At 53.9% G+C, this 11,488-nt stretch overlaps 1 protein-coding gene across 1 annotated transcript; it reads left to right on the top strand.

Annotated features, from left to right (window-relative positions):
- Positions 1-596: 596 nt before the first annotated feature.
- On the top strand, positions 597-9,731 carry LOC308502483 (keratin, type II cytoskeletal 71; the record flags this gene model as incomplete). Its single annotated transcript, XM_081060335.1, has 9 exons — positions 597-1,040; positions 3,449-3,663; positions 4,372-4,432; positions 5,430-5,525; positions 5,889-6,053; positions 6,242-6,367; positions 7,785-8,005; positions 8,704-8,738; positions 9,520-9,731. The coding sequence occupies 9 exons, from the start codon at positions 597-599 to the stop codon at positions 9,729-9,731; spliced, it is 1,575 nt and encodes a 524-aa protein (XP_080916461.1).
- Between the last annotated feature and the right edge of the window lie 1,757 nt (positions 9,732-11,488).

Raw genomic sequence — 11,488 nt, 5'->3', positions numbered from 1 at the left:
GAGCTGCTGTCCTCTGTGGGTCAGGAGAAGAGGCCATCAGTGAGGTGTGCCTCCAAGAGGTCTGGGGAGGGGTGAATGATCCGCCCCTTTCCTGAAAAGAGGAGGACACAGCTCTGGTTGGAGCCCCCAGATACTCTCTCCAGTGGGCTGCTCTGTCCACAGCCGTCCATCCTCTTCTGGACTCCTGACTCCCAAGAGCAGGCCCACAACCCAGAGAAGATGAATCAGGTTAGGGAGGTGAAGGGCCAGTGACATCCCCCTGGAGAGGCTGCGCCTGGGGCAAATTACCCTATAACAGCAGGTTAATTAGATAAGACCCAAATTACATGAGCAAAGCTTGCAAGCCCAGCACTTTGAAGGTTTCATGTTGTTTCAGAGGAGGGGAGGGCTTGATCTCTGGCTCAGCACAGAGAAAATGACTTCTTGCTCCCAGGCAAGCCAAACCCACGAATTAAGCACTTGATGGCCCCTCCACGAGCCCCAGTGCCAAGCACATATAAGGAAGGGCCCCCGTCAGTCCTCACAGCAACCTGTGGAACCTCTGTGGGATTTTGCCTTTGTCCCTCCTGCATTCGAGCTCCACTCCCACCAGCAGCATGAGCCGCCAATTCACCTGCAAGTCAGGAGCTCCCAAAGGGGGCTTCAGCGGCTGCTCCGCCGTGCTCTCAGGGGGCAGCTCGTCCTCCTACCGGGCAGGAGGCAAAGGGCTCAGTGGGGGCTTCGGCAGTCGGAGCCTCTACAGCCTGGGGGGCGCCCGGACCATCTCCTTCAATGTGGCCAGTGGCAGTGGGAAGAGTGGAGGGTATGGGTTTGGCCGGGGCCGGGCCAGCGGCTTTGCTGGCAGCATGTTTGGCAGTGTGGCTCTGGGGCCCGTGTGCCCAACCGTGTGCCCGCCTGGAGGCATCCATCAGGTCACTGTCAATGAGAGCCTCCTGGCCCCCCTCAACGTGGAGCTGGACCCTGAGATCCAGAAAGTACGTGCCCAGGAGCGGGAGCAGATCAAAGCTCTGAACAACAAGTTCGCCTCCTTCATCGACAAGGTGGGTCTGCTAGGATTTGGGGAACCTATGAACAGCCTTCTAGTCTCTTCTTAGAACGTGAGTTTTTGTTACAGCAGGAGGGATTGAGGTTAGAGATGTGGAGGCACTTACTGTGGACAAGGCAGGTATGTTCTATCATCAGGGTGACTTGTGTAAGATTCTCTGTGTAGTTGCCCTCTAGAGAGGCAGGTCAATCTCTACTGACAGTGGCTTAACAGGGTCAGTGGCAGGAGCTCCAAAGGGAAGAGCCCTGCTTCTTATTCTCAAGGGCTGGCTTGGTGCCACTGCTAAGGCTGGGCCCACACAGGCTGTGTACACAAAAGCCAGTATGAGGGAATCTCCCCCAGAATAAGGAAGCTGTGCTCCCCCTGTCCATCGCCAGCTGATCTCGTCCTCTGGTCATTTGACCAGCGGCTCAGGAGCACGAGTGTGTGGTCATTTCTGGGTGACTTTGCCAAGGGCATTTATTTCGGTTGGCTGAGGACCGTCTTTCAAGAGGTAGAGGAGTGCAGTAGAGAAGAGGGCTCCATGAGGCTCTGAAGTTAGACCTGGCTTCTACCCTGGCCCACTTACCAGTTGTGTACTTGGGGAGAGTTTTATATCCTGTCTGTGCCTCTGTTTTCTCACCTCTACAATGGCGATAATAACTTCTTGGGGTTGTTGTCAGGCTTATAAAGGAAAATGCATGTGAAGCTCTTGGCATAAGGCCTGACACATATTAAATACTCCCCATGGTGGTTGTTGCTACTATCATTTTTATTTCCGGAGATTTACAGGAGGGGTGCTGGGAAGGAGAGGAATCAAAGGTCTGGAACAGGCCTCAAAGGCTCACCCAATCCAGATAAGCCCTGACTTTTGGTAGATAAGAAATTATTGTTTCCATCTTATGAGTCAGCAAAAGCATGGAGATGAAGGCCATGCTCAAGGTCATAGGCGTGGGGGTGGAGAAGATGAAGTTGGACGCTCCTGCCTCCAGACCCAGTACTGGGGACTAGAGGGCTATGTTGGCTCTGTGACAGTCAGACACCAAGGAGAGGTCAGCCCAGGACAAAGCCAATGGTTGACGTGGTCAGCAGCCATCAGGCACCCCCCGCCCCCAACTCTCGACTCCTGCCTGGGGAGGAGTCCTTACTGCCCCTGCTCACCTCAGGGGCCAGCACCGTCTCTGTGGCTGCTACTTCTCTAAGCCATTTCCCATCTGGAAGATCAGCTATTCTGAGGTTTGGGGCTGGGGGATGGCAGCGGCCTGAGCTTTGGTTGGGCTGGTCAAACCTCATTAAAGGATGAAGTGTAGAGACACGGAAAGAAAGATGAACGAAAGATGAGCATGAAGGTAGTCACCTCTGTGAACAACGGTGGTCTGACTGGAGTGAGGATGAAGTAGGCTCAAAGGCCTGGGCAGTTTCCAAACCATTTTAGTCTCCAGAGGAGTCCAATCCCATAACCCAGGCAGCCAGGGAAGGTGGGTACACCTTCTCAGTGACCCAGCTGTGTCCGGTGTTGGGTCCAGATATGTACTGGTGTCCTGCGTGTAGGGTTCACTCTGGGGTTAATGCCCAGCCTCGTGGATATACATTTGAAAGTCAGGATTGGTTAAGCCAAACCAAATGCTGGTGGATCTGCCAGGGTTGAGCTGTTTGGTGGCTCATCCCATCCCAACATTGAATCCCACACAGTTTTCCGATGTCCTGTGTTTCTGACTTTAGGGAACACAACCTTATTTAAACAGTAGCTGTGCTCATGTAGATGAAGGGAAGTCACATTCAAAAACTGTGCCCTCCCAAACTAAACAGGACAGGTGTGTGCAGGTCCACGCCCTCGGGTCAGCGTTCCGACCCAGGGAGGCCATAGTGGCACCGGGAGCTCCTTCAATCCTTCTTGCCCCACACGCCATGCTTGCTCTAGGGAGGATGGTTCTGAGGAGCAGGACTAGGGGAGGATGAAGAGGCCATGAGCAAAACGGAACTGGGGCCTTGCAGTTAGAGAATAGAAGATCTTGGCCCACTGAGTCTCATTGAACTCGATGTGTTATAAAATGAAGAGCAGACCTCTTCTTCAGAGTGGTCAACCTTCCCAAAGATGGACCCGGCCTGACTCTGTCCTGGCACCTTCAGGCATGCCCTGCCCTGCCCTGGTTTGGCCGGGGTAGGTTCTGAGTGACGGGATGCATGGGTTGTAGGGACTCGTGTCTGGGTTCCATTCTGGGCCACACCACTCATTAAACCGTCAGACCTTGGAAAGGGGCTAAACTTCTCTGTGCTTCCGTTTCCTCTCTGTTACAGAGGGTTAACAATTTGCCCACCTTGTGCAGCTGTTGTGAGGGGTAAAGCGCTTTGCACCGTGCCCTGTGAGTGACAAGTGTGACTATTTCTGTGGGGGCTCAAACGTTTCTGGGCTTTGGGTTCCAGGTGCGGTTCCTGGAGCAGCAGAACCAGGTGCTGGAGACCAAGTGGGAGCTGCTGCAGCAGCTGGACCTGAACAACTGCAAGAACAACCTGGAACCCGTGTACGAGGGCTACATCAGCACCCTGCGGAAGCAGCTGGAGACGCTTTCCGGGGACAGGGTGAGGCTGGACTCGGAGCTGAGGAACGTGCGCGACGTGGTGGAGGACTACAAGAAGAGGTGAGCGGGGAGGGGACCCCCGGTAGCTTGACAACTGCCCCGTCCCTCTGAGCTCATCCTTCAGAAGTGGGCCCCTCAGGGCCCTGGCATCTACCCCCCACTTAAAGTTTTTGGAGGTCGGAGTGGGGGGTGCAGGGTTTCTCATCATACCAAACAGAATCACTGCAACAAAACTCTAGAACTTGCTCTCTGCCCTTCCAGCCTCTGGCTTGGCACTTATGACAAATGTCCAGGTAGTTGGACAATGGGCGGAGGATTATGGGCAGAGGGAAACTTTGGGTAACCACTCACGTGTTACCGAGCTCCTGTGTCCTCATTGGTGAAAGCAGGCTTAAATCCATCTACCTCCCAGAGCTGCTATGAGAAGTAACTCAGGAAATGCTCCCATTCCTTTGTAAGGCTTTATGCAAATTTTGAGGGAGGGGGTTGCATCTTACTTCCGCTGAGATATCCCACAAGACATTCGCTTCACATGCTCTTTCCTCATTTTCGAAGTTGGATATTCAACAATCTCCTTCTTCCAAGCTTGGTCACCACACGGTCTCCCCGATAAAGCCTTGCTTGCCTGGCTGGGCCCACTAGCCCAGTACTCCACAGCCCTGCAGCAGCTGTGCCGTCTGATAAGCACACTGCCTGCCCTTTGCTCAGGGTCTTCCCTGGGGAAATGAGGCTTCCCAGTGAGACGCATGAACCCTGGCATTCCCACAGGTATGAAGAAGAAATCAACAGGCGTACAGCTGCAGAGAACGAGTTTGTGCTGCTCAAGAAGGTGAGGGGGCAGGCAGGCCCTGGGCCCTGGGCTGGCCTGGGACCTGGAGATGCAGAGCCTACAGTGTGCTCTGCTCTCAGAGAAAGTGAGCTGATTCAGAGATAGTGAGGTAGGGCCGGCCCCGTGGCTCAGGCGGTTGGAGTTCCGAGCTCCTAACTCCAAAGGCTGCCGGTTCGATTCCCACATGGGCCAGGGGGCTCTCAACCACAAGGTTGCCAGTTCAATTCCTCGAGTCCCACAAGGATGGTGGGCAGTGCCCCCTGCAACTAAGATTGAACACGGGAGTTTGAACTGAGCTGCCTCCCAGATGGCTCAGTTGGTTGGAGCGCCTCCTCTCAACCACAAGGCTGCCGGTTTGACTTCCGCAAGGGATGGTGGGCTGTGCCCCCTGCAACTAGCAATGGCAACTGGACCAGGAGCTGGGCTGCACCCTCCACAGCTAAGAGATTGAAAGGACAACAACTTGACTTGGAAAAAAGTCCTGGAAGTCCACACTGTTCCCCAATCAAGTCCTGTTCCTCTTCCCCAATAAAATCTTTTTAAAAAAAAAAGATATATGTAAACAAACAAACAAACAAATAGTGAGGTAAAGGCAGGGAACTGTGATGAAAAACTATCCAGAAAGGGGAGAAAACGGCAGGGAGGATGCTGGCCTTCCTGAGTGTTTAATGTGGATGCGGTTTGTCCATAATGAAGAACAGTAGATGACAACACACAGGGGCTCCCCCTGCAGCTTGGAGCTTGCTCAGACATCACAAGGATGACTGACAGCAGCCTGGATGGGAATCCCTTCCTTCGAGGGGTACCCATTCCTGCTGAGGGAGCAGAGTCTCAGGACGAGGCAGGGTTAGGCCTTTTGTTCCTTCCTTTCCTTTTCCATGGGCCCCCATAAGAGAAGAAGGCAGCCACATACCTGTGCAGGGCACTCAGCCTGGGGCAGCTGTTGCCTTCTTGGCTGCATTGGCAGTGACCGGGCGATGGCTGGGTTATCTTTCAGGATGTGGACGCCGCTTATGCCAATAAGGTGGAGCTCCAGGCCAAGGTGGAATCCATGGACCAGGAGATCAAGTTCTTCAAGTGTCTCTTTGAAGCTGTAAGTCTGTCTCTCCACTCCGCCCTTCTGAGGGCAGCCAGTGGGTAAAACTCTATTCTGGGGGCTGGGAGAGGCACCAAGGCCCTCACTCTCAGGGAGGCCTCCCTGGTTAGCCATTGATCTCCCATCTCAGCCCTGAGAGACGGCTCAATCTCCGTCTTCCGGGTGGGAAGGAAATGGGCCAGGCCCTGGCTCCATGGTGGAGAGAATCCATCTGGGGCCCAGAGGAAACTCTCTCTGCCCAGGGAGCAATAGCCTTGGTTCAGAGTCTCACCTTGGTTCAAAGTATTTGCTCACCTTGCTTAGAAGAGGTTTTCAGCCTCTGACAGTCAAGTCCTGAGACCATCCCTGTTTCCCCTGTAGGAGATCACTCAGATCCAGTCCCACATCAGCGACATGTCCGTCATCCTGTCCATGGACAACAACCGGGACCTGAACCTGGACAGCATCATTGATGAGGTCCGGGCCCAGTACGAGGACATCGCCCTGAAGAGCAAGGCCGAGGCCGAGGCCCTGTACCAGACCAAGGTGAGCTGGGCGGGCGAGGGCAGCTCCAGTAGGCATGAGGGCTGGACCTGATCGTCCCAGAACAGAGGCAATGTCCAGTTAAATGTGCTATGTGCCCTGCCCCCCTAACACCACAAACCCAAGACATCACGTACTTCCACGATGCGCTCATCATGCTTATCCATGGTTCTGTGCTCTGGGCTCCCCAGTTCCAGGAACTGCAGCTGGCAGCTGGCAGGCATGGGGATGACCTCAAAAACACCAAGAATGAAATCTCGGAACTCACCCGGCTCATCCAGAGAATCCGCTCAGAGATTGAGAATGTGAAGAAGCAGGTGAGGGGTCCAGTTGCCTGTGGCCTGAAGTGGGAGGGGGCACCATTGGAGGTGGGATGAGTTGGCTGAGGACATCAGCCTCCCAAATGTCCGCCCACGAGAGGAAAGAAGCCAAATGAGGTCACTGCCTCAAACACTTACAGCAGACATCCCTGGGGTGTCTCAGCTCCTACTCACCCCAAGGACCTCTGCTTTGACGCCTCCTCCCCCAGGAAGTCTTCTCTCATCCCCCAGGCTGGGCTAGGACCATAGCCCTTTGTCCCCTCTGCCCCAGTCAATGTGCTCTCCAGTCACCTGTGCTTTTCTTGTGCTTGTCATAATTCTATAATTGCACCTGCGTGTCCCTTCATTCACCAGACTGGAAGAAGGCAGGGAACTGGCTACTTTGTTCCCTTTGTTTTCCTAGCACCTAGTACAGTGCCTGGTGCCTGATAGCACCTTAGGAAACATTTGTTGATCAAATGATTGAGGAGAAGTGGACTCAGAGAGCACCCATTAAAGTGCCTTCTGAGGATATTTATTAAGGCCTTACTCAGAGTTACTCCCAGGAATATAGGCTGCAGCCTCAGCTTTCGTAGGTGGCGAGACTAGAGGCACATATGTAATAACAATGGCCATAGTTCCTATCGTTTTATCACATGGAATCCTCACAAAGACTGAGGCAAATGTCACCCATTGTTACAGATGAGGAAAGTGAGGCTCAGAGAGGTTAAGGGGTGGCATAGCTGGCAAGCGGCAGAGCGGTGATCTGAACTAAGGTCTCCTGACTCCCAGTCCAGTGCTCTTTCCACTCTCTCATGGACTTTAACACTTGCTCATCAGTGATGTTGGGCAAGTTACTTGTCCTCACTGCACAGGGTATTGTAAGGCCGGGAAGAGCTAAGGTACGTAAAAGGAGGATAAAGGGCTGAGTGTTGTGCCAGGTGGGCAGTAAACACTTGGGAAATAAGAGTTGGTCCTGAGGAATCTCCTTCCCCGTGCCCCTCGTCTGAGGTCCCATGCACCTGGGCAGCCACTGTCACTGTTGCTGCCACACCATATTCCAATGACCTCTCCTCCCAGACTTTAAACAACTCAAGAGCAGAAAGCAATCTGACTCTTACTCATTTTATATCCTTGGCACAGGATAGCCAAGTAAATGTCTTTGTAATAACTGAAGTGGTGCTGAATTGGCCATCATCTCAGTAGGCAGGATGCACTGTTTGTCATCACCACCAACATCTAAACACAGGGAGCAGAGACAGAGCTCAGGAAGGACTTGTCAGTGCCAGAAGGGGCCCCAGCCAAGGAGAGGAGCAGGGGATGGAAGGGTGGAGGTGGGCATCTCGGCCTGGAATCTCAACGAACAAGTGGGTTTGGACATAAGTGACTCCAATGACCCTTTCCAGTTTTCCAACTTCTTCAATTCATCATTTAGGCTTCTAACCTGGAGACGGCCATTGCCGACGCCGAGCAGCGGGGGGACAACGCCCTGAAGGACGCCCGGGCCAAGCTGGACGAGCTGGAGGCCGCCCTGCACCAGGCCAAGGAGGAGCTGGCCCGGATGCTGCGCGAGTACCAGGAGCTCATGAGCCTGAAGCTGGCCCTGGACATGGAGATCGCCACGTACCGCAAGCTGCTGGAGGGCGAGGAGTGCCGGTGAGGGGGTCATGCTCTGGCAGGAAAGCCCTAAGAGTTAGCGCTTAAAGAGAGGACTTAAAGAGAAAGCCTAGCACATCATAATCCAGAAAACATGAGCTCTTGGGGAGCGAAGGGGTGGTGATGACAGGAATAATAATAGCAGTTAATAATCCCTACCCAGGCATGAGTGCTTACTTCATACCAGGCACTGTGCTACCTGGATTAGCTCATTCAATCCTCAAAACTTTCCTGGGTGTACCTAAGCACACCCACCACCCTACTCCCTCCCCCCCCAAAAAAAAACACACACAAAAGACATTACTATGTTAGGCCTTCTTGTTTCATCTTCCTTACCTGTCCAGGTATACCATAAGCTTGTCGGAGATGTCCCAGGGCAGACATCTCGGCTTCCCCAATGTTCTTAGAAGACGGAAAGTCTCAGTGCCAAGGCCTGACCCCTGGGAAGTGTGTATACCACCCCATCATGTGCACCTCCTATGAACTATTGCTTGACTTGGGTTGCTGCCTTTTTATCCCAAAGATTCAGGAGCCCCTCAGCTTCTCAGGCTCTGCTTATGCTAAAGAAAACCTGGAATTTCCATAGGTGCCCATTGGGTTCAATAACCCACATCAAGCCAGTGGGGGTACTAGCTCTGAGTTTAATAGATTGTGAGTTGCATGATTGCTCGCACTTATTTTATTTCTCTCCTTAACAGGATGTCAGGAGAATTTCCCTCCCCTGTCAGCATCTGTAAGTACTTACATACGTGGACCTAAAATTGTAGAATCTGCAGACCAGAAAGGGCCTTTGTCACACTCCGTGCATGTCAATGAGCAATCTGAGAACCAGAAAGGGAGAAACTTTGCCTGAGATTACGAGTTAGATTGCAGAGCACGCCAGCAAACAGGCCTCCTGATTACCAGCCTAAGGCTCCTTTCTCCTTATCACTCTGTCTCCCCATCGCCAGGGGCTCGCAGCCAGGAAGGCTGTGACCATCGGGAAGGGGAAACAAAGGACATGTTGCAAGAAAATGAGTATGGGTGTCGGTGAGGCTTGGGGAATCACATTTGCAAGTTGTGATGGGACCTGGGCTGGAACTTAGAGGAAGCCGAGGGAATTATTAGTGAATGGGGGACCTTGGAAGTCAAGCTGACAGTGATGGATCTCTGGATTTCTCATTGGAGCTAAGAGAATTAAACTAGAGCTTCTGAAAGATCCGTCTGTGGGACAGCTGGCAGAGGGAGAAGTTAAAGGATGATAAGTTGAACAAAAAATGGTAATAGAAAGGGCAGAGGGTGGGTGTCCAGAATGACAGGTGGGTGTATTGGTCGATGGACCAAAACGACGAGCCTCTGAGAGTTAAGAATCGTCCAGATGGGGTATAAGCTGGCCAGGACGTGGGGGAAGCTGTCTCCGGGATATTTTTACCTGGGGGTGGGGGCAGCTGTGACTGGAGCCCCGACCCAACCCATGGATCCAAGAAGAGCCCCCAGCTCTAGCTGCGGGGCGCTGACCCACTCTTCCTCTGCAGCCATCATCAGTAGCACCAGCGGCAGCAGTGGCTATGGTTTCCGGCCGAGCTCAGTCAGCGGCGGCTACGTGGCCAACAGCAGCAGCTGCATCTCTGGAGTGTGCAGTGTCCGCGGCGGGGAGGGCCGCAGCCGGGGCAGCAGCGGCGACTACAAGGAGACCCTGGGAAAGGGCTCCAGCCTAAGTGCCTCCTCCAAAAAAGCCAGTCGGTAGAGAGGGCTGCCCAGTGCCCTCCCACCCGCCCCCTACGTCCCCAGGGGCTCTGGCTCCCACATGTGCTCTCTCCCCAGCGCCCTGTCAGCCCCATTCCCACCCTGCTGACCCAGCTCTTGTACCTCAGCTGTGACCTTGGCCCCTCCACTTGTCCCAACCTGTGCCTTCCTGAACCTGGACAGGTGTGGACGACTAAACCTGGTGAAATTCCTTCCTGCACACACCCGATGTTTACCTCCCTGGGGGCAGTCGCTCAGCCATGACACCGGCTCAGCCGCTGGCTCCAGCCTGTGGCTCAGCTGCTAACTCCTCTGTCGGGCCCCTGCATCTCAGAGCAAGGCCCGCTCTCACATCGGGGCCTTTGGCCCGGCTCCTGACGATGCTAGGAGCTGGCTCTCTGTTCCAGACAAGGAGGGACCGAAGGACGGACAATCAGGACAGGCCCAGCCCACACCCCACCCTGGCTCAGACTCACGGCTCATTCTGAGTGGGACCAAGCACAACTCAGGGGCTCTTTCTTCACTCTCCTGCACCCAAAAGCAGAGAAGAGGAGGCCCATTTGCTTCTTTCTTCTTAAAGGCCCTTCTGTTGCATTCCCAATAAACAGCACAATCTGATGGCGTGGTGTCTCTGAGTCGTCAAGGTGTGTGGACCTCCATTCAGATCTTCACATGAGCAGGCACCACACCCAGCACAGCACTGCACATCACCTGTGTGACCCATAGTTCTAGATTAATTGTCTCTGTAGAGCAGAAACAGAAGAGGCTCAGAGCAGACATGGCAGCGGGGCTGAGAGCACTGTTCGTGCTGCAGCAAGAAGAGCGTGAAGCAGAGTTTGGGAGGAGAGAGCGAGGAGGGGCAGAGACAGAAGAAAGGAAAACCATAGGAAGGGTATGTGTTGCAGCCTTCCTGAGAACTGGGTCTTTCCTAGAGGAAAGGCGGGGATTTGGAGGACAGCTGTCTGCATTTGTTCAATCCTTTCCTCTCTGCGCAGGGACCTGGCTCCTCAGGGGCTGTCCAGGAGGGGTTGGAGATGGTTGGGAATCCACACTCTGGGCCTCTCTGCTGGAAAGCTAAGGAAGATAAGGAACAAGTTCTTGGCACCTGAGGTTTGACTGGGGTGGGGTGAGTTGGGGGTTGAGGCAGGCTGTGAATTTCAGTGACTGTCGTTGGCATCTCCCCCGACAGCTGTTCACCCTGGAAACACATGGTGGTGGCCAGTCCTACCCTGTGGTGAGGAGAGATGTAAGCAGGACAGAAGGGCATTTCCCAGTGGCCAGCAGGAGCCTGCAAACCTCAGCCTCAAAGTCCTTAGAGGCCCGAGGGGCATCCAGAGATAATGGTGGAGAGATTTGAGAAAGGGATGGATGGGCTAGGTTGGCAGGTAGAACTTCAGAGTAGTGTCCGGGGCTTCGAGCAAAGCCACAGAGCCAGGCTTGAATCCCCCCATGCCCCAGGAGGTGACCATCAGCCAGAGCCTCCTGGCTGCCCTCAACCTGGAAGCCAACACCACCATTCAGCAGGTGTGAGTGGAGGGAGGAGGGCAGATCAAGACTCAGCAATAAGTTTGCTTCCCTGGTCGACAAGGTGAGGTGTGTGCGTGTTTCCAGAATCAGGTGGAGACACTGCTATGTCCTCAGCAAATATCCATACACCTGCTGCTTCTGTTCCCCTCCTGCCTTTGCAACGGTAAGGACCAAGGGGGGATAGCAGAATGAACTTTCCAGTCAAGAGACCTAGAAGAAATGCTAGATTCT

The sequence above is a fragment of the Rhinolophus hipposideros genome, assembly GCF_964194185.1.
Source record: "Rhinolophus hipposideros genome assembly, chromosome: 9".
Lineage (NCBI taxonomy): Eukaryota > Metazoa > Chordata > Mammalia > Chiroptera > Rhinolophidae > Rhinolophus > Rhinolophus hipposideros.
The sequence above is the reverse complement of the archived record's forward strand: the minus strand, read 5'-3'. Positions and strand labels throughout refer to the sequence as shown.